Here is a 23,402-nt window from a genome sequence, read left to right on the forward strand (position 1 = left end):
GGCGGAAACGACTGGAACGGTAACAGTCTTTATTCACACAAAAACTGCACAAGCGAGTGAGAAAACAGAACTCAAAAGCAACAAAACATTGAAAAATGGTCATCCTGTTCCTTCACTAAATAAAACATGATAACAAAATGCACGCAAAAAGGCACAATAATAACTGATCAAAACTAAACCGACAAAATGTCATTACCGAAAAATAAAACAAACATATAGCAAAACAAAAAACAAAGTGGAGGGAGGATAGAAAAACAAATGAAGCATCTATCTACACCTGATAGAAACAGAGAACACAAAAATCACAGAAGTACTTCGACACAAACCTGAGTACTTCTGGAACACCAAACAACAGAAACAGGAAATGACAGCAGTACTTAATAAGAAAACAAATCTCAAGTACTACTGGCGCCAACAAAGTGAAATCGTAGGAGAACGAAGCCCGGTGACTGGAGGAATGACGTCAAGCAAGGCGACTATACTCCAACACCTTCCCGCCACTGGAGTCGCACCTGCAGCCAGACTGATTGCCGACAGGTGCGGCAAGGAGACTCCGTCCACTAATTAACAGGCCAGACTGTGAGCAGGGACTAAACTCATTAGCAGCAGGCCAAAAACAAAGAACATGGTGAGTTTGAATGTGATTGGTTCATTCTGAACACAACCACATCCAACATATTAGAGGATGTTCACCCTTGTGCGACCACATTATCTCACTTGTTTAGTTTTACTTCTCTTATGGAAAAGATGAGGCGGAAAAGCCACTTGAGCTGTGCAGGTTGTATGTCTTATTTACGCTGGAAAAAAGTTATGAAATGTTTTTTTATTGGTCTCATTTTTGTTATATCATTCGCCATTTGAACAGGGGTGTGTAGACTTTTTATATACACTGTACCCTATCTCTCAAATGTTTTGAGTATGAGGAGGAGCATTGTTTTCCCCTTTTTTCCCCCTCCGCTAAAAAGATCTTTCATATGAACAATGTGTACATCACAAAAACCCGGCACATTAAAAAGGCATGCCTTCCCCTCCCCCCTCGCCACCTGAATATAAACAGCTTAAATCCACTTCGGTTCACTTCAGAGCTTTATTGTCCCTCAAGGGGATATTTGTTCTGCATTCGAAAGTACAACATAATAATAATGGGGGGAAAACACTCACACACACACATATTATGTAAACATGGCAGCACACAGCCACCTCTTTGGGAACCATCCCAAAACAAAGTTATTCATTTAAAAACAGGGGCTGATGACAGTAATTGATTAAAGGAGGCATTTCCATTTAGAATAAAGGAGTCATGCAATAAAATTGACAGAAGACGAGAGAAGAGTCAATTAAATGAAGTACTTACATCGTCCCCGATCCGGGCTCCTGCTGAGTTCTACATTTTTACTCTAGTGTCGTGTGAGGAGCAGAACGCTCAAATGGCATTTCATTCCGACAAAAAGCCCCAAACTTTGCGTTGATCACGCGCTGTCCTTGTCTGTGGGCCTCGCAGGATCGTCGGTTCAGCGATGAAATTGACAAGCTGACGGGGTACAAGACCAAGTCGCTCCTGTGCATGCCCATTCGCAACAGCGATGGCGAGATCATCGGAGTCGCTCAGGCCATCAACAAGACCTCAAGTGTGGAAATCTTCACTGAAGATGATGAAAAGGTAATCCCTTCATTATGGCGGGGCAGCCGTTGTCACGTTGACATTTGCAGACCATATCAATATTACGAGTTGATTTTTCTTTGTTTGATTTTCATATGCTCTTGCCTCGCAGCCAATTATCCTGGCTGTCAGTAGTCAAAAGGGGTATTACATTTGCTCACTAGTAGTACACATGTAAAAGGTTGAGCTTAGCGTCAGTTAGCGCTTGTGTCTAAATAACTGAAGAAAAAAAAAAAAATCTATTTGGCTAAATTTGAAGACTGAACCACTCATTTGTGGCTGAGTTTATATGAAAAACGTACTCCAAATAGGTTGGCAGATTTAACTCAGCAGTGCAGCGGTGCCCTGAAATAAGAGCGTAATTTGTTCCGAGACAGTGCTTGTATCTCAAAATACGCGTAACTCAAATAATCTCCCCCCATTGAAATATGTGGAAATGGAATTAATCCGTTCCAGCCACAGCTCTAGATTTTTTTAAACATGTTTTTTTTTTTCGCAAGAAAAATTGCACTCAGAAGTTTTGTCCAAAAAACACACAGTAATAATATGCGCTCTTCGCATAACATGCAAATACAGAACATACAGTCACATTTTAGTCATCTATATACTCTATGTGATTTTTAGTCTAGCTTTAGTCAACAAAAACTCCAAAAGGATTTAGTCGAAAAAATTTTTAAGAAAAATCTTAAGGCTGACAAAATAGTACCACATTAAGACAATATAATGGCTTATTAACCACATGACCATCAACCCTTGACTTCAGCTTTTTGATATTTCCCCAGAGCAATGGCCAAAAATATCAAGTATTTGTATTATTGGATTTGTTTTTTCTACATTTTTCAACAAACCTTAGCATTTACAGCGAGATCGGTAAAAATGACTTCCAGAAATAAATAATTCGCAAATAGCAGATTTCAGGCTACTCCATAAAGTGTTTTTGTGAACCACAGAGCTCCAGAACCATCTTTTAATTTCATTTCTTTTTTAAATCGTTTCAAAGAAAAGCGAGCGCTCGAGCCCGATGTGATGCTCGCAGGCTTCACGATTCATGTGTGGCATTTGAAACATTCTCTGCAGGATTCTGATGTCGGTGGTACATGAACGGAGCGATGCTGTTATGAAATGTTTTTTTTTTTTTCATACTGTCTTCTGTTAATACTGTAGGTGTTGCAGGTGCAGAAATATTAAAGTGAAAGGAGTCTCTTTTTTTTCACTTGCAAGGCAATGAAACTCTCTAATTGGTTCTTCCCTTGAAAGACAGTTCGCTAAGCTTATACTCAAAATATGTAATTCACAGTACAGTTCAGATACAAGAAGGCAGTATTGTTTTTTTTGTTAATTTAAAAAAAATAATCCTCTTGTTTTTCTTTGTGCCTGATTAATGGCAGTTCCGGAAGATGATCAGTTAATTGTTGTGAATAGTAATTTTTTGAAGGTTTTATTTCAAATAAATCTATTTTTAAGTCAGCATTGACATTTGTTACTCGTCGCCAAATGCAATTAGGTGCTCGATAAGCTCCGTTACCCGGGATACCTTCCATTGCATGTTGTCTTTTTTCACCAATTATAATGACGCACAACTTTTAGCCACCTTATCTGATCAACTGCGGGCTATGTTTTGTATTTCTTGTTTAGACCCCATGCTATATGACAAACTATAAATCATTTCAATAATTCACACACTCACTTGTCAGACGTGTGGAATATTTGCTCTGATGCTTAGTGTCTCAGCGTGTTCAACAGTTCTTGCCAAAAGTTGGAGCAAATGTCCCTCAATTGGTGTCTTTATGGTTTTTTGTTTTTACTTGGCCTGTGTGCTCTGTGTTGAGCTTCAGTTTGGTGTTACCATCTGTGATGCTTATTGGCTGGCAGTTAGACTGGCTCTGGGGCATTTTTCCGGCGAAAACTGTGCAAGTCTGATGAGAAACAGGGTGAAAATGGAACACCGTAACGATATTGCTACTTGATGTGAATTACAATGTTGACTGGATTTTATTTTACACCACTACAAGGAAAATCTGCAGTATGTTCACTGTCTGATGTGCTTTTTTTTTTTTTTCTTTTTTTTTTCAATTTCCAATTTTGGTTCCAGTGGTAAAGTACTAAACATCAAAGACAACAAATAGAATTGAGCTAGGAGACACAGTAACAGAATGAAACGATAATTTGGATTTTTTTTTTCCTTGCCCATCTCATGTGGTCATTTCTTGCCAGACAGAATTAGTGACCCTTTTGCCCCCTCCACAAAAATTCACTGTGCTGTATTGCAGGGGTGTCCAAACTTTTTTGCTTGAGGGCCGCATTCATAAAAAATGCAAGGATGCAAGGCTCACTTTAAAATTCTTCAATTTTAATTTATTAAACATGTGAAAATCAGTCAAGCAGGCAATGATATATTGTTTACATTTTGTAGTTGTTTTTGGAAGATTGTTGCATAACAGCTTCCTGTTCAATGTGATAAGGCAAATTATTTAGGATTTAAAAAAAAACACATTTACGTGGCCAATGGCCCTGTATCCCACTAGATTAGATCCGACCCTGCACTGAACAGGAGCTGAATCCCATCTCCACATTCAGAACCAAACCAAGAGCAAACTGCAGTAAGATGACTATTTTTAAAACTCTTATTTGAGGATGATTGATGTAATATGTGCTTGCTTCAGCAGAATGCGGAAGAAACAATTAATACCTCTAAAATTGAATTATCTTTATTCACGAGGATTTTTGAAGTTAAATTGTGTTATTTGACACAAAAATACAGAAATTCATTTGTATCTTTTCATATCTAGTTAAGCTGTACAGTATGTGAATCAATTTATTAGTAGTACTGCCACCTATTGTTTTCAACATCATCCTTTCTCACTCTGCCCATCTTCACCCTCTTTTTTTTTTTTAACTAGCCTTGTGGTCATTTTTTGTACATGCCACAGGCCAATGAAAAATTGGTGGCGGTCAAATGGCCCCCAGGCTGTAGTTTGGACATCTTGCTGTATTGTTTCCTCTTGCAAAAAAAAAAAAAAAAAATTATAATCGAATATCGAATCATCTAATTTGTATTACCATATCATATCACATTCATATCGTCTTTGAGAATTCTTTAGTGTTTTCTTTTTTCAAAATGTTTTTATTAGAAGCAACAAACAACTTCATACAAAAGCCATTCAAAACATGCCTCGTTTTTGTTTCTACGGGGGATAATAATAAAAACAATAATAACAGAATAAATAAATAACAATAATACCAAATGAACAGTCGTAATATCGCAATGAAAAAGAAACAGAGTAATAGCAGTGACTCACATGTAAGACTGTACGCACAAAGAGTGGGGAAAAAAATCAAAATAAATATATAATAATATAATGATAATAAATACATAAAATAAAAATAAGATAAAATGAGAATTCTTTAGTTTTTAATCAGGCGCGTCTCGTCTAACAAAAACGAATGTGATCAATATGGGTCAAGTTTTCTTTGAGTTAGGAAAGGCCAACACACGACACAACATTTAACTTAAAGCCCTCTCAGTGCTGTACTTTAAGTGGTTTTAAAGCATTAACAACCCACTAATGCTGGCTATAGATGAATTAGTAATGAATTCTAAAATTAACACACAACGCAGTAAACTGCTATTGTCGAGCGCCGCTGCACGTCTCGGTAATAAGAAAATGGATTTCGCTCTGCAAAGTGTTAGACAATGCAGCGATATTAGATGTCATTACAAAGATTTGAGATTGTTTTCATTAAACATTTCTTTGCATGGTGAAACCTTATAGGCTATCTAAACACGAAGCGTCGGTTGGCTTTAATCCCACGCCGCTGCTTTAATTGTGTCGTGATGATCCTCTGTAGGATGGAAGGCCTTTGGGGAGCTTCAGTAATGACTCCGTCGACGTATAATTGCGTTATCTTTTATAAAGCGTTATAGTTGTTGTCTTATGCGCATAAACTTACTTCATTGTGTCACTTCATATCGTGCACATTCACGCCGACGCTTCGTTCCAGTGCGATGCGATGAATGAATAGCAACTTCTCCATTTTAAAGCCCCCCATTGAAGGGCCGGCGACCGAGTGCGCCTAAAGTGGTCTGTCACTAACAGCAGTGCAGTCGAAGTGGAATGGCTGCTCTTGAAACCGCATCAGTTGGGATCAAGTAGATTATTTTAAGGCGGGGAGGGAGAAGGAGGCTCAATTAAGTCAAGACTGCACTATTTGTATTGTAAGAAGAACAGAAGAAGAAGCACGGCGTGTTCTTTGCTCGGCGCCGCCGCCTTTCGATAATGTCGCGTTAGGCCGCGCTGTGCTGCCGCAGCCGCCTCGCTCGCCTCGGCGCCAGTGTCGCTCATAATCAACGCAACTCAGCCATCAATGGCTTGGAAAGAAAGGTCATATCTCCCTTCTGGATGTCAATGTTCATGCTCTCGAAACGAGGGGAGCTGTTGATGCAAAGCGCGAGCGAAGCGGAACAACCGCGCAAATGATTATCGCTTTAACAACAATCACCTTCCCACGTGTGCAATTCGCGGAGCTCAGTCAAAAATTACCCGCTCGTTTGCGTTCGTAAATGAAATGCGGGGAAATGAAGAGCAGACCTTGTAAATTCTCACAGCATGCCTCATCTAAAACAGCAGCTGCAGACCACCGAGTCTGTGCGTGGACTAAGTGACAGTCTCGTAGGAGCTGGCCTTTGTTATTAAACTACTCGTTTGCTGCCGGTCAGTCCGCATGTCTCTAGGCAAAAACCTCTGTTTGTAATGCAACCTTGTCTAATGGCCTGCCCGACAGAACGTAATTAGCAAGAGCGCTGCTTTTTCTTTGCGGTTGCCTGTTGGTAGCGCAGAGATCCATAGCCAGATCCCCAAAGTCCTCCTCGCTAATGAATCTTTCTCTGCTGAGCCTGATGACTGCTGCCTTTCCGGAAGATCATTATTTAGAGAAATCCGGAGGACAGCTGAAATGGCATAATGGGCACGCTCAGCATCAAAACAAAAACCGAGCAAGGTCAAGTTTGTGTAAATTTACTGAATGAACGCCTCAAGGGAAACCACTAACGACAATATCCGGAGAAATGCTATTGCGTAATTGAAGTTGCGCCAATATCTACCTAATAATGTTTGTATGCCACAAGCCAGGTCATAGATAGCATGGTCAGCGGAAACTGATCGAGTTCTGATCCATTTTATTCTGCTCGGCTTGGTCAAGGTGGCTTGGAGCCTTTTCCAGCTGACTTTGGCAAATTTGAAATCTTTTAAAGCAACACTGTGTCATATGTCAGTTTTTGTTGATTATGGCGGCACCATGTGGACAAAAGCGGTACTGTTTTGACAAAAGGCAACCACATTCCCCATGCGCGCCAGCGCGCGGTGTCGTGAAATCCTGCGCCCTCGCTGGCCTGCAAGTTGGACCGAATTACATTTCTATTTCCAGTGGCTGTTTGAAAGATGAATAGCGATGAGGTAATGAATCAAATTTTGTTTGAACAATACTTTTGTTTGTTTTGGGGCTTCTGCCATGACACCAGTAATAGCGCGTAGACATTCGAATCGACTTTCGCTGTTTTCTGAATCTGAGCCATGACTGGTCGTTGTGAGCAGTTGTGATGCCATTTTCAGTCGACACAAGACAAAATGGCCGCCCCCTGAGATGGCTAAAAACGAGTGGATTAACACTTATTCCACAAACGCAATATTTATCAGAATGCCCTGTTTCAACTAGTGGGCTTGCATAGAACATATTCTTGAAAAAAAAAAAATCGCGTTGACTTTACTTTAAGCACACATGATAAAAATACCCTGCAATCATGTCTAAAATCTCATCCATATTTCCTGCATGTCCATTTCCAACTGAAGTGGGTCCCTAAATCACTTTGTGAACCATTGCTCAAGTGAAGCGTGTTTTCACAAAGCAGACAGCACAGCTTTGCACGTCTTCATTTGTGGCCTGATGAGTAATTGATACTACATTGTGCCATCCCGGAAGTGGGGGAGACATATCAGCAGCTACAGCCAAGTAGCTCGCCATTCATGTATTGTTGCGCCTTCCTCACCTTCAGGTTGGACTAAGGGCCGGTAAATATCAGTGCATTTGTTATACCCATTGTGTTGTTTACACTGCTGCCAGATACTAAACATTGGTAACAAAAGAGGAGGCCTACTAAGGCGGGCCTCTACCTAAATTTCATTGATTTTATGTTACGGGCGCAGACAGACATTTACAGTGTGTTGATTTCAACCTATGCGCACTGTTATTAAGCACCTCTTTGTGCCAAGTCGAGTGTGTGCTTTCATATTGACGTGCATTATGAATCAAGCACGGCAGGAAGTAGGAAATGTTTGATTACATTATTTATGTATAGAATATATGAGTGCATTTATTGTATCAGCCCAAGGCGCAATAAGTCAGACTGTTCAGTAAAATGGTAAAATGTCAGTTGAATTGATGAATCCAGCAAGTCGTGATGTCATGAAGGCTGTTTTTTATTTGAATTTTGCACTGATTAAAAGGGGGACATTTTTCTAGAATGATAATAATGTGAGAAATGTACTCCAATACGCAAGCAGATTCAAACACACCTAAAAGGTAGTTGCTCTACCTAGTGGGTACGTTTTTAATCAAGCCTCTCAACATAGAAAAAAAAATAGCCATAAACATAAAAATATTTGTACTGCACTGTGAACAACTAATTAAAACTGTAATGGATCCTGGTGGGAAACAGCATTGCTACCTTTTGATTGAATCTGCCACAGTGGTATTAATTAAACATTGTTTATTTTGGTGGTTATAGATTGCAGTGGTGAAGAGAGCTTTTATCAAGGCCACATGGCCCGCTTGGTCAGGCAATGAGGACGGGGGGATGGTTGAGGTAGAGTCGGGTTTATGTATGCAGTTCAAGCCAGCTATTAGAAAAAGAAAAGAAGGACAAGCATTGAGCCTTGTGGCACGCCTAGGTTTCCAGAAAATGGAGGTTGGAGAGGTATGAGTGAAAGCAGTTGAGGGTTGTACCGGTTGAGGAGGGCGGCGTGGGAGACGTTGTCAGAAGCTACAGGAAACAAGGAGAGATAGGCGGTCAACGGTCAGAATAAGTGGCCAGAGTCAACTTCGACGAGGAAAGTGCGCTCTGAGTGCAGTTTGCAGCTCTCATCGTTGGTGTGCGCCGCTAGAAAGCTTTTTTCGGCTTAGAAAACAGATGTTTGGAGATCAGGTGATAGATGTTATTGCTAGTAATTTGGTGCCATCAGGCACTGAACATGAGCTTTGCTGCTGCTGCTGCTGCTGATGGATGATAAGGCAAATGTATTTTTATGTGCGCAGGTACTGCAGATGTACCTGCCTTTCTGTGGCATTGCAATCTCCAATGCCCAACTCTTTGCTGCCTCGAGGAAGGAATACGACAGGAGTCGGGTAAGTACCTCGTGACCCCCCCCCCCCGCCCCCGCCCCCATTTCCCTTCTTCGAATCGGCAATACCCGCCTTGTTGCTCGCCGATCACCTGCATAGGGATGGGCCTAATTCTAGATGAGCGCTCGGTTGGAGGGAACATTATGAGATGCACTTATTCACGCCACTCGTTGATCTGCTGCGGCGAGAGAACATTATGAGAACACAGTTCTGTGGGAGAGAAATGGTTTTATGTGCTTGGTATTAGATTGGATTGGCTCTGCCATACATCAAGGACTTAATATGCTTTGACTGGCGAAGCTAATCATGCCGCATTGTTCTGATGTTTCGCAGCTCAAGAATAACAATGACTTTACAGCGGAACAGCTGAGCAGCGCAAAGCCACTTTATTGAGACGTGTTTACAGCGCAAACCCGCCCAATGCTTTCTTTTTTTTCCTGGCATCAAAAGCCTTTGGCAGTTATGCCTTCAGTGTCTTTGTTTGCTTCCGATTTCCAGGCCCTCCTCGAGGTAGTCAACGACCTGTTTGAAGAACAGACCGATCTGGAGAAAATTGTCAGAAAGATCATGCATCGTGCTCAGACCTTGCTAAAGTGCGAGCGCTGTTCTGTTCAGTTGCTGGAGGACATTGAGTCACCGGTACTTTTTTTTTTTTCCTTACAGTAACATTTTGTGTAGCGCCAACAGTTTAGATAGAGCAAAATTGAAATTTAGTGATTTTTGCTTTGAATGTTTCAGGTGGTGAAGTTCACAAAGTCTTTTGAATTATTGTCCCCTAAGTGCAGTGCTGATGCTGAAACAAGGTACGTGTGATGATTTGACTTTGCGCTTGCTGTCCATACAAGAAGAAAGACCTTTTCCATTAAATGTGCCCAAATGGGGAAAAAAAATCTACTTTTGCTTTTCATTTCCTATCTTTTCATTTGGTTAACCTTTTCTCTGTGTCATATTTCTCCATATTTTGCGTCTAAATCTGTAAAGCATTCATCAAGGACTAAATCAAAATAAAGAAATCAAATATGCTCCTCTTCCGTGGGAGTACTGAAAAGCAGGCTGACTGTGGGAGCTGTCTTTAATTTGATTTTGAGAATTCTCACCACCGCTAGGCATGGCTGGGTGTGGAAAAATTGAATTATTGTTTAGAACGTTTTGATGAACACGTTGTACACGGCCCACAACATTAGGTACGCCTTGCCGATGAGCTCCGATGATGGCGTTGCAAAAGATTCTCAGTTTTGATCAGACACCATCAATTAGGAATTCATTTAACGCTATATGGTCATTGCAGTGGTGTACACGTCACGAACGCCGCTAAAGCTCTGCTTGCCTTATTTCGCATGACACACACGAGTGCTACAAAAAGCCTAATGTTTGAAAACATTGGAAAAAAAATATACATACATGCCTGGGATTGAATGGCCGGACTGTGAAAAGACAAATAAATCCGTCAATGGCAGTGAATGAGTTGAATGACAGATAAAGGGGGGGGGGGGGAGGTCAGCTGACTGCGATAAATGGGCCACAGGTGTGTGCTTGGTTTTCTGTGGCAGAGTGTGCGGCCATTTGGCAACTAGGAAGCTGATCACACAATACTCAACTTCATTACTTTAAGCTACAGAAGAAAATTTTATGACGCCATCTGTATGGTATGTTTATTAATGCATCCCAGAGGCGGGTCCACAGACATGGAAAACATTTGCATATTGTATGGCTTTGCCATGTCGCGCTTCTGATATGCAAGCGAATAAAAGACACTTTGCGTAAGCATAATGCATTTTCATGAGAGCGGCGGTGAGAAATGTCAACATTGATTTTTCTTTCTTTGAGAAAATAAGAGGCAGATGCTTAATAGGCAGAGGCTTCATATTCACTTCATCTCCCGTTCTTCATGTTCTCCCCTTAGTTTCAAGGACAGTATGGAAAAGTCTTCCTACTCTGACTGGCTCATCAACAACAGTATTGCAGAGCTGGTTGCATCCACAGGACTTCCTGTCAACATCAGCGACGCCTACCAGGATCCTCGCTTTGATGCTGAGGTAACCACACAGCAATCATCCATTTTTATTTTATTTTACAGAATGACTTCACGAGTCATTTCAAGCATTTTAGATTGGTGGATAAATTGGAATAATAACAGGCCATGGACACAGTTAGGCAACAGTTGCAAAAGGTAGAAAAATCATTTGTCAATCTTATTCATGTTGTCCACCGCCGCAAGCAACAAATCGGTTGCAGGCACTTTCTGGATCAAATACACGTGGCCTTACATTAATATATCAGGCGAGGAAACAAATTATCAACAGTTTAATATTGAGTTATATATGAAGTTGTTGTTATTAATGTACTTGCTATCATTTTTCTAGGCGGATCAGTTCTCGGACTTCCATATCCGTTCTGTGCTTTGTGTGCCTATTTGGAACAGCGATCACCAAATCATTGGTGAGTCAACAAATTAAATTCATTTAAAATTGATGAATGGCCTTTTTTTGTTGCTTTGAATGGTGGTGACTCTTAGTTGGAGGGAATCGACAAGTAATGCAGATCACAGTTAATTGAAAAAGTGCTGGTCCCCCACACTTGTGCCATTTTGATCATGAAAATTCCATTTTCAAAATCATATCAAACATTTTGAATGTGTTCCTGACATTTCTGTCCACCCTGTCACTCTGTGGTAGCTTCCCCTTTAAAAAACCCTCCGATGGTTTCAGTGACAGTACAAACAACATTTTATCTTCATTTAATGTAGGCTGAACAACTGGCTGGTTATAGAACAATATTCACAGTTATGTGTCATATATTTCCGTCATATTACATGTGAAGTTCTACTTTGACGGACTCATAATGTCCACTTTGTCAATGTGAAATATTAACCTACATAAAAACCTTCCAGGAAACCTTCAATATATTTCTTACACAGTGCACCGTCGGCTTGCTAGCGGAATCATGTTGCTGAGTGAATGTCCGCCAGGTGGTCATTAAATGCTAACATTAGCCAAAACTGTCCTCCCTGTCATTGTCCACCCTGTCAGCTTGCATTTAATCAGTTAAAAGTGCCGGAGCATATGGGTCACCATATGCATTTCTAATAGCATGACATCTGCTTCATACAATGAATATGAATTGGATGTGATATCATAGAATATGTTCAATGGAAAATCTCAATTTTCTCAAAGTCACCTTTTAGTAATATTGAATCAACAGCTTCGACTCTTCTTCCTTTGAGTCTTTATAAAAGATGTCGGAAGTATGAGTAAACATGTATAGCATTTGTGGTCATAATTGGTCCTCATAAGTGGTTTTAATTGGTCCTTTCTTGTTGTTGTTGTTGCATGTAGACAAATGTCGTTGACGAGGGGCTATGTCGGAGTCTGCGTGTCTGTGATTAGATCCGGTCTATACTTTGGTGGTGTTTCCTCATTGTGTGCTTTGTGTTTGCGAATCAGCCCCAGGGTCGACACCACACACCGACACCGCCATAAATCATTGATCCTCTCTTTGGTGTCGGTGCTTAATACTTCTGTGAGGGGCAACGATAGCAGCCGCGGAGATGCAGGATTGTGTATGTAATCCCACACAGGAAGTCATTATTTTCATTGAGTCAAAAGGGATCAGCATATTTGCAAATGGCTAGTTTAGACTCGTGTGTGTCTTTGTGTGCTTAACATTTCTTTTGCGTGGGTGTTAATGTATTTGTCAGGGACAGGAAGCGGAGAGAAAAAAAAAAAAAAAGAACAGAACGAGCAAATGAAAAAAAAAAAAAAAGTGCAGTGTGTGGGTGGCACCTGAGGACCTGAAGTGAAAAGTCATTATACAAACAAATCAGCGGAAGATGAAATTCTCAAGTCAAGGATACTTTTGATTCATAAATGAATGTTCTTGTGGCGGCTCTCAAGGTAACCAACAGCTCATTTAAAATGAAATCCCCGTAAATTCTGCTGTGATTATAACAACAATAATAGCCTACTGAGATTTCAGAGTTGGGCCATGTTAGGAAAGTTAATTGCAGAACTTCCTGTGAAACTGTGATGGGGGGAAAAAAAAAAAAAAAGGTTGTTAATATGCTCTGAGAAGCTTTGAATCATAATATGTTTGAAAATAAAGCTGCTTAATTTACCAAAAACTTCACCATCAACCTATAGCCAAACAAAAACTGGTACATGCATATAAATACTGTTACGCAATCCGCATATCGCGCTGGGCTTGGTCACTGTCCCATACCAGGATGCGCCATAACTTGCCACGAGAACCGTGGCAAAACACGACAAAATATGCGCCAAACACTGCATAACGTGAAAAAAATTGTAAGGATCGCGAGATGCCGTGGAAATACGTAATATGCTTACCGTCGCACTATGATGGCCTACCTCCAAGCTTTATTGAATTATGTTCTGTCAGGGTTTGTTGAGCTCCCTGCGGCAATTTTTGGGGACATTGTAAAAGTCTGGCCATTGCATCCATGGCTACCACGGCTTGTCATGTGTCACCATGTCATCCTACCGTGTTGCCTTTCGTCCATCTGGCTTTGTCAACGGCGGCCTGAAACGAGATGGCCGCGGCTGGCATGAGCGCAGTTGGACTAATTGTAGCATAAGCCGTGTCAACACAAACGAACACATGCTTCACTTAGCCAACAAAAAACACGATCAGATGTGCCAGTAGACATGTTTACTCTTTTCAAATAAATATTTACCCTTTTTTGGTGGCCCACTAATGCCCAGGGGGGGGCTTAAGCAGCCGCTTTGTTCGCTCTGATTAATAGATAAAGAAGCCAATATAATGGATGTATATGGATAATATAAAGCACAGCAATGTTCATAGAAAATATGCGCAAAATCATAAATGTCAGAAATGTTACAACAGATACAAACAGAACAAGTGTCCACAAAAAGAGGTCATCCGGGGTCACTCTGGCAATGGCAGCTCGGGAAAACTTTTCTCCTCCTTCTAAGCTAGCGTATCATGATTTGGGAAGCTGTTATTTGCAGCTGAAACGACATGACATATTGTTGCTTGAAGCTGTGCTGAATGTTTTCTGAGGTCAGCGTGCAAATTGCCCTTCTGTCTGAGTTAGTGTGAACAGAAGGTTCATGGCAAAAACCCAACTGCAGTCCACTGTCATAACGTGTAAGTGCATAAAAATGAGACACTCTCTCCCCCTTTAACTCAAATGGCACTTTTCGGAGCGCATAGCCTGCCCCCTTCCTACTCTCCGAGCCAAGCTCCAACAGTCCCCTTGAATTCAATCAATAAGCCACCCATAACTGCTTACAGTGGTGGTTGTAAATTGCTTGCTTCATTTCTTAGTTGAGCAGTGGCTGACAAATGGTCACCTCGAAATGAAAATCGTGACCCATACCAAATGATCATTTCAATATGTTTGCTTTTTAACGCCAAGCTGTGTGTTGTGTTGTGTTGCGTCGTTTCTCTGCTGTTGTTCTGTTCTGTGATACAGTATTTCCTTTCGATGTCTTTGAAATTAAAATGGGTATAAATTGATACATTTTTCAAACATATAGGTCTGTGTAGACATAAGGAAAAAATGTCCTCAGGTCGTGATTGACAGTTGAGTGGGGCGTGGTTTTGGCACATGCATTAGACAGTGTTTGAGAGCAGAGAGAAAGGCTTGAATTTTTACAATTTTGAAGCCTCATCTTACATGCCATACTTTTTTTTTTTTTCAAACGTTCAAAATTTGGCAGTGTTGTTAAAAGATTTTGTCTCTTCATTTTTCTTTTTGCCATCTACTTTGCTATGACATCACTTTTAGAGTATGTTTTATATTCGGCGTATAATGTTATATTCTGTTGCAGCTCTGTCTTGCTCCACATTTAAAAGAAATGATCGCTTTGGCATGTTTGATTGACGCGCTATCATCTCATGCGTGTACTCTTTGGCCTTAGTTCTCAGACACCATAACAATATGTATCAATGAAATATTCATGTTCAGTGTGTTTTCTAATTTAATCAGACACTGAGAAAAGTCGGTCGAATAGTCCAAAGGCTTCTGTCCCACTGTGTTATTGTTGACACTATTAATTGAATATTCATTTTGCACTTGTCCTTTGCCGCCACCGCGTAATCTTGCAGTAAACAAATTCACAACAGACTTATATGCAAGAAGTGGTTTTGTGTGGAAAACAATACATCAGCATATTTTTTTGAATACATTTGCTTATTTAATTATAAAAATTTGCAGTATCATCCCCAGTCAAACCGGGTCGCAGGTTTGATCAAAATGACTTAGCTGAGCTCTCTTTGGGCTTTTTTTGTTCAGGCGTTGCCCAAGTTTTGAACCGCCTCGATGGGAAGCCGTTTGATGATGCAGACCAGCGTCTCTTTGAGGTATTGCTCCAACCCACTTTCGTATTATTTCATATCATTGTTAGTGGGAGTTGTTTAGATATTTTTGTGTGTTTTTTGTTGTTGTTGTTTATTTTTTTTTAGGCTTTTGTGATCTTTTGTGGCCTGGGCATCAACAACACCATCATGTACGACCAGGTGAAGAAGTCGTGGGCCAAGCAATCTGTGGCTCTGGATGTAAGAATGCGGCCTCCATAAGAATTGTGTACTTACTTAACCCAAAAATATTCATACCCTGACCATATTTAAGATGAAGTGAAATTTTATTCAATTAATGGATATGTTCCCTCTGGAAATGACACAGATATATTGCCAAAGACTGCATCCCTTTTTGTTCATTTTTCAACAAAGGTTTTTCTCAATATAGGCATAACTAACACTGAAAACTGATGCTATAAATCAATGACTCTCAAAGTGTAGTGTACCACTAGCGGCATGCATGCCCCCTGTAAATGTTAAATATGGTACATTTGTTGAGTACCGTTCAGTTTAACTTTTAAGTAAAACACAGTCACATTTATTCCTCTAGAACTTTTAAAAAAAAAAAAAAAAAAAAAAAGGAAAATATTTATTTAGGTACAATTTTTACATTACTCATGTTTTGAATAATGGTTATTGAAGTACTTTTTTTTGTTTTCCTATATTTGAGCACAGACTTAATGTTAAATGTGCATAGTTTTAAAGTGGCATATAAGATTATCATTAATGCGTTTTAGGAATATTGCCTCTGCCTCATTTTTGATGAACACTGGTGCCTGCTATGCTACTGTATTTGGATGCTGGTCATGATGGTGGTACTTGAAGAAGTATATTTTGAGTACTTGGTAAAAAATAATAATACAGTGGTACAGTGTTTCTACAAAATTGCAGTATGCGACTACCGACCCTGATTAGTTCTCGAAAATGGATGTGTGGATGTGATTAATTTGACGAATGGCAAACAAAAAAAGAAAAAAAAAAGAGAAGGGCAAATATTATATACCTCAACACAACTCCTTACAGTCTTTTGCCATTTTCTTGAGTTTAATGTCGCTCAGGTACCCTTTCACCTCATCAAATTTCAGTTTGGTTAAAAAAAACGTGGCCCGTGTATGAATGATGTTTTCCTATCTGTATTTTAATGCTGGATGTTGCTTCCCAACTCTCTTTGGCTCCCACTTTTTCGTGCCATGTTCCCTGAGGAATTGCAAAGTGCTGATCTCAGTGTCCCCCTCTAGAAGGTGTTCTTGAAAATTAATGAGTGGCTTGGCTAAGAAATCCCTCATCTTCGCCACAGTGTTATGTTGCCATTAGGGGTTGAATGACTTAAGATTTTTTTTTGTAGTCAAATTGTTGAGTTGAAGTCAATGAACCAGATGTCAACGATTTTTTTTTTTCAGCACAGTACAGTGTCCCCCAGCCTTTTGACATTTTGCTTCTCCACGGAGCGTTACAGTCCAACAATGGCAGCTGACGGGGAAGTCGAATGTTTTCTGTCAATTGGTCAATTGAAAGACAAGATGCCCAAAATATGTGATCAGTGGACTTTAAGCGTTAAACATCGATTCAGACTAGTAAAGTTGACTAGTCAATTAATCGGTTGAACCCCAGCCGTATTATTCTCAGTTGCTCGATGCGTACTTTAATGAATTGGGAAAAAAAAGCACTTGTGTCACTGGTGTCATTATTTTTCAGGTGCTCTCTTACCACGCCACTTGCTCCAAGACTGAAGTTGACAAATTCAAGGTAAATGTGGTTTACCGCAGTAGTATATAGTCATCCTCTACGAGCACATTGCAGTAACAAACCTATTACAATTGTTTGGCTATCAAACTAAAAAAAAAGCAAACGTAAGGTGACGTTCTCGCATTTTCCCCGAAAAGTACACTGCAGTTAAAGGACAAGACTAGAGACACATGTTTTTGTCAAGGTCAAGGTGAACTTTATTATCCCCAAGGGGCATTTTCTTTTACAATTGAGTACTTTTTCGTTTAAATATTTATATTCACCTGCACGTCTTGGTTTGTTTGTCTGCTGCTCAGTCAGATGATGAAAAACAGACCAGGACCATGAACCTTGGTGGAGGCAGTGAGCGTAGGCCAAGGGGAAGCCTATTATATTTTTCCGCAAGATGACTTCGGTACATACGAGAAATTGTTAGACTTCCTTGGGCATTGTGCGATATGAGATTTTTTTGCGCTCATTAAATTTTACATGGCTCCTTAAAACTGACAGCATTCTTAATCTACTGTAGTTTGGCAAATATTTGGTGCAGCTCTTGCAGTTATTTTCATGGCCTATTTTACATGGGAATTCATTCTCTTATTCTTTTGGTAAAGAAAGTGATACTAATCGACCTTGTAAAATAACTGAAAAATAGTTCATGTGCAGAAGCGATATAATATGAGACATACATTTATATGGATTCACATTCATAATGGCCCACCAAGGAAAGTCATAACTACGATGTGGCCCATGATAAATATTAGTTTGACATCCATGGCATACGCCGTTATAACACCACCACATAGATGCTATTCGTTAGCCCGTCAATGTTTTTACTCATTATATCTTAGCATTAAGGCAGCAGACGTTAATACAATGTTATGTTGTTGTTTTAAATACACAACAGAATTAATTCTCTTTGTTTTATGTTTAGGTTGACTGTAAACTTGAATTGTTAGTAGCATTAAACATCTTGAAGCTATTTAGCTGCGTTAGCTATGCCAAACCGCTGCTTGTTGTGAAGTGAGCTGATTGGAGTTCACTGCCACCATATAGTGCTCACATATCAAGTTTTTGCTCGTGAGTCCAAGCAAAAAATAATCCGGACGATAGCTCGTATCTGGAAAAACTCATAAATTGGTTACTCATTCCTCACAACGTCACTGTAAGCTGCAATTGAATGCAAATCTGATGGCCGCTTAAGACAAGAGCTCTCGATTTATTGTTTATTTATGTAAACTTACAATGGTGTAGAAGGCAATGCAATGAACTCTTCATTATTTTTCATTAAATGCTAATCTCTCATTAACTCGGTACATTACATCAGAGAAGGATTTATTAACCTCCTGTACCACTTCCTGTGTTAGCACATGGCGTACATACAGCACACAGGGCGGATAACAAACAGATTTCACAATGGCAATAAACTCGTAGCAAAATTCAAAATGCAAACAGCAATCAGTAGACAATATTCATTCTTCACAAAACTGAAAAGACATTTTACATTTTTAATTGGTTTGACATTTCTGAAATATAGATATGACCTATTTTCCTGCACTTCTAAGTGAAAGATTTTCCCCGGTGACCATTACAGCAAAATAGAAACCCATCTTAAAAAAAAAAAAAAAATCCCCCCCCCCCTCCGTGCGCCTGTGTGATCTCTTCAGCAATGTGCTGTGCATCATCACCCCCACCCCAGCCCCAGCCGCCACCACAACCCACTTCTTTCATAACTGCTCTACATATGGATCCTTATTGAGCGCGCTTATCTGCAAGAGCCAGTGGTGCCAGTAAATAAACCTGGCTGACATTTGCGAAAACCTGAAGCTGCGAATTAAGAGAGAGGTCAAGATTCACCTGAGTGCTGAGCATCAGTGCAGAGATTATGACGAAAAACACACGCACACACACACACACATATATATGTATGTATGTATATTTATGAACATATATAAATATATATATATATATCCAACCATGACAAATGTGACAACTTTGATTTACTAAAAGGATGTGGTGGTAAAGACACACTAAAAGACAGCCATTCAAATATTGGACAGAGCTAAGGAAGCACTCATTCGACCACACTTCACGATGAATATGCTTAATTGGGATCGTTTATGTGAAATGCTTGACTAATGATGTCACATTTTCCATCTAATCAGCTGTAAAAGTAAACAGTGCAATTTGGTTTTGGGGCTCCCTCATTAATGTGAGCCCTCGACGCATCCTCGTGACCTCGGCAGCCTGCTCAACTCGTTTCCTCTGTCCCTCTTGGCGTTCCACGCCGCAGGCCGCCAACATCCCCCTGGTGTGCGAGCTGGGCATTGACAAGCTCTCCTTTGATGATTTCTCCCTGGACGTTGATGCCATGATAACGGCCGCGCTGAGGATGTTCATGGAGCTGGGAATGGTTCCCAAATTTAAGATTGACTATGAGGTGAGGAGGCATCTAATGCTCTTAAAGCGGAAGTCAACACAAACATATTTTTTTCAAGAATATGTTCCCAGCAGGCCCACTAATTCAAACAGGGCATTCTGATAAATATTGCGTTTGTGGAGTAAATGTTAATCCACTCGTTTTTAGCCATCTCAGGGCGGCCATTTTGTCTTCTGTCGACTGAAAACGACATCACAACGGCTCACAAGGACCAATCACGGCTGACCTGTTTTCTGAATCTGAGCCGTGATTGGTCGTTGTGAGCAGTTGTGATGTCATTTTCAGTTGACAGAAGACAAAATGGCCGCCCCCTGAGATAGCTAAAAACGAGTGGATTAACACTTATTCCACAAACGCAATATTTATCAGAATGCCCTGCTTGAATTAGTGGGCTTGCGTAGAACATATTCTTGAAAAAAAATACGTTAGGGTTGACTTCCCCCTTTAAGGACTTTTTCACAACTGTTGGGGTAATCGTTGAAATCCAATTGTGGGCCATCAGGAACAGCAAGGCTGTTTCTGCTAGCCCAAACAATATTAGAAGCACTGACCTACATTTAAAACCTACATTCTATCAAATTGTTTAATTTAATCCCAACAGTCATATTTTCTTCATTTCGTAGTGTTCCTTTTGGCTGTACTGCTTCCAGTTCGATGTTAGTTTTTTTTTTTTTTTTCTTATCCAATCAGATTCTCTCTAGCCGTGACCTGATAGTGGCGGTTAGCAGGTGAATTGAGTCAGGTAAAACCCCCACTTAAGGCCCCGCTACCACACGTGAGGCCTGCCACCGCTAAAGTCCTCACTTACCTTCTTGCTGTGTGCCTCCCTCCAGACGCTGTGCCGATGGCTGCTGACTGTGAGGAAAAACTACCGGATGGTTCTGTACCACAACTGGAGACACGCCTTCAATGTGTGCCAGTGCATGTTTGCCATGCTCACGGTAAGGAGAAGACTCGACTCCTCTAAAGCTTATGTTTATTTGGCAAAGAAGACGCTCATAGTTCATTAAATAGAGAACAACCTCTTAATTGTTATCATCGAAAACAGATCGAAAATCTCATGAGAAGCAGGTCAGGTTATAGTATGTTCATTATTCATTATTGTGGTTTTAGCTCGTGTGCTAGACACTATTATTATAATTTCAAAAGCACATCAGATGAAGCCAAAATATTTTCATAACACGTATTGATTGTGGTCAGTTTTCTAATAATTACAGTCCTTTACATTTTGTACTAAATTCTCCTGAGAACGGGTCAGCAAATGGAAACCTGTTGATGTTGGAGGTGAATGGAAGAAAAATGTAATTAGTTTATCATCGATCACCGCTGGAGCACTGCTTGTGAATTGATGCATGAATAGTAATAGTCTATAAATATGTTATATATACTGGAATTTATTATGTAGCAGAGTAAAATATGTGTATTTAAGATTCAGACATTTGTGTCATTTCACAATTGCTGAAATGCTATGGTTTTTAAATGAGTAGTTTTTGTTTTTTTTACTGGTATACAAATAGAGTATTTGAATATTGTGACGCAGTTGTACATCTTTATTGATATGGATATCGGTGGATGCAGTCTGTAAAGGAACCTGAGTGATCTTCATGCTACCATTTTCTCTCTATAGTGAACGTTCTTTCATTTCTAAATGAAAACTGCAAAATAGCACTGCTTGTATTCCCTTGACCTTACACTTTTAATTACACAGGAAAAGTGTGCAACTAGCACAAAGTTTAGTTCATTTAATTAAGAATTTCAACTTGCAACGGTATGCGGTGATTTCACTTGAAAAGGACAGCTTCTAAATGGGTCGATATTTATATGGGCTTGTAATAAGAATATTTTTTATTGTGTTATTACCTTGGTGAAAGCAGATCACCAATTGAAGTGTTCCATAATGGTTGTCAAAGATTTTACACAAATGTACCTTCTTCAAAAATACTTCTCTCCAAATACCACTATAATGAGCAACAATAAAATACAGTAACATCCCAACAAGTATACCTGTACAATATTTAGAATTGCAAGCCACTGTAACATTATTCACAGCTTGAACATTATTAACATTGATCTTAGAGCGGAAATCTACCCCCAAAATTTCTTCAAAATAATATGTTGTATGCGCCCCCACTAGTCTGAACACGGCATTTTGATTCCAATTGCGTCTGTGAAATATGAGTGAAGAAGCAAAATGCACCCGTTTTTATCCGTCTCAGAGGGCGGCCATTTTGTTACTTGCTGTTGACTGAAAATGACATCACAGTTGCTCAGGTGACAACCAATCTCAGCTCATGTGACTGAGCCGTGATTGGTTGTTAGCTGAGCGTCTGTGATGTCATTTTCAGTGGACAGAAGTGACAAGATGGCTGCCTCCCGAGATGGATAAAAACAGGTGAATATTCCACATTGAACAACAAACGCAATATTAATCAGAATATCAAGTTTAGACTCGTGGGGCTGCATAGAACATATTGTAAAGGAAATGTTTGGGTTGACTTCCACTTTAAAAATAGGAACGCTTGCTCTCTTTGCCGCTTTACCCACAATGTTCTAAAGTGACTCACTCAGCACGTGGCCTCCTGAACTCATTCATCCAAGTCACATACTGTAAACATCTGCTTGTCCCATTGATACATTTTTGGGAGTTTGTTCTTCTTCTGACGAGCCTTTGCCATTTCTACTCAATGTCCTCCTCACAGCTTGTACAAATAAGAGCGTAAGAAATGCTGAGTGTGCGTGTTCGGCTTTCTTTATTCATCTTCCAATCAGACGGCCGGCTTCCAGGAGACTCTGACAGAAGTGGAGATCTTAGCGCTCATCGTGGGTTGCGTGTGTCACGACTTGGATCACCGGGGCACCAACAACGCCTTCCAGGCAAAGTAAGTGTCTCAGACTTGCTCTGATGAACGAACGCGCATCCTCCTACACGCCGTCGAGTGTTTCGCCACCTGCAGCAGTCAGCTGATCAGCAAGAGTCAAGTGGCAAGTTGTGTAAGACTTACATAAGTGCCTAACTGACGAGGACATTTCGATGAGGGGTGACATACGGTATGTACAGAAATAATGTGGTTCCTCTTATAACTGGCTGCATGTGTTCGGATTTAAAGCGGAAGTCAACCCAAACATAGTATTTTTCAAGAATACGTTCTATGCAAGCCCACTAGTTAAGCAACAAAATCCACCTGTTTTTAGTCATCTCCGGGAGCGGCCATTTTTTTTCTTCTGTCAACTGAAAATGACATCCCAACTGCTCGGGGCTCAGATAACGACCAATCACAGCTCAGCTTCAGAAAACAGGTGAGCCGTGATTGGTTGTTATCTGAGCCCTGAGGGTCTGTGATGTCATTTTCTGTCGACAGAAGTGACAAAATGGCCAACCCCTGAGATGGCGAAAAACGGGTGGATTTTGCTGCTTAACTCATATTTCATATTAATCATATTGCCTTTTTTCAACTAGTGGGCGTGCATTGAACATATTCTTGAAAAATACTACGTTTGGGTTGACTACCGCTTTCAAGCAATTACATTCGAGCCCATGCTAAATGGGAATTGGCACACACCTGCCACCATTTTGGACACTGTAAAAGTAATGTTTGTGTTTGATGTTATTTTATTTGTGTGTGTGTGTGTGCGCATGTGTCAGGACAGGCTCGGCGCTTGCGCTGCTTTACGGGACCTCAGCTACTCTTGAGCACCACCACTTCAACCACGCTGTCATGATCCTGCAAAGCGAGGTGAACTCTTTCTCTCATTCGTTGTTGTTGTTTTTCATGTGCTGCAATGCAGCGCTCCGGATGTTCTCAAGTCAATGACTCCACAATGCTGCATTTGGGTGCAAGAAAT

At 40.3% G+C, this 23,402-nt stretch overlaps 1 protein-coding gene across 6 annotated transcripts in view; it reads left to right on the forward strand.

Annotated features, from left to right (window-relative positions):
- The window catches only part of pde11a (phosphodiesterase 11a), a 41,908-nt gene that overhangs the window by 7,544 nt on the left and 10,962 nt on the right, over nt 1–23,402 (forward strand). For all 6 annotated transcript variants that reach the window (XM_086052674.1, XM_086052672.1, XM_086052675.1 and 3 more), the window contains 13 exons: nt 1,502–1,660; nt 8,969–9,058; nt 9,554–9,694; nt 9,794–9,858; nt 10,959–11,091; nt 11,419–11,494; nt 15,330–15,397; nt 15,500–15,592; nt 17,090–17,140; nt 19,413–19,559; nt 20,393–20,500; nt 22,329–22,438; nt 23,203–23,293. In XM_086052674.1, the coding sequence (XP_085908800.1) occupies nt 1,502–1,660; nt 8,969–9,058; nt 9,554–9,694; nt 9,794–9,858; nt 10,959–11,091; nt 11,419–11,494; nt 15,330–15,397; nt 15,500–15,592; nt 17,090–17,140; nt 19,413–19,559; nt 20,393–20,500; nt 22,329–22,438; nt 23,203–23,293 (1,332 nt within the window). The remainder of the gene's footprint in view (nt 1–1,501; nt 1,661–8,968; nt 9,059–9,553; nt 9,695–9,793; nt 9,859–10,958; nt 11,092–11,418; nt 11,495–15,329; nt 15,398–15,499; nt 15,593–17,089; nt 17,141–19,412; nt 19,560–20,392; nt 20,501–22,328; nt 22,439–23,202; nt 23,294–23,402) is intronic.

The sequence above is a fragment of the Filicampus tigris genome, chromosome 14, assembly GCF_054856515.1.
Source record: "Filicampus tigris isolate MCC_2025a chromosome 14, RoL_Ftig_1.0, whole genome shotgun sequence".
Lineage (NCBI taxonomy): Eukaryota > Metazoa > Chordata > Actinopteri > Syngnathiformes > Syngnathidae > Filicampus > Filicampus tigris.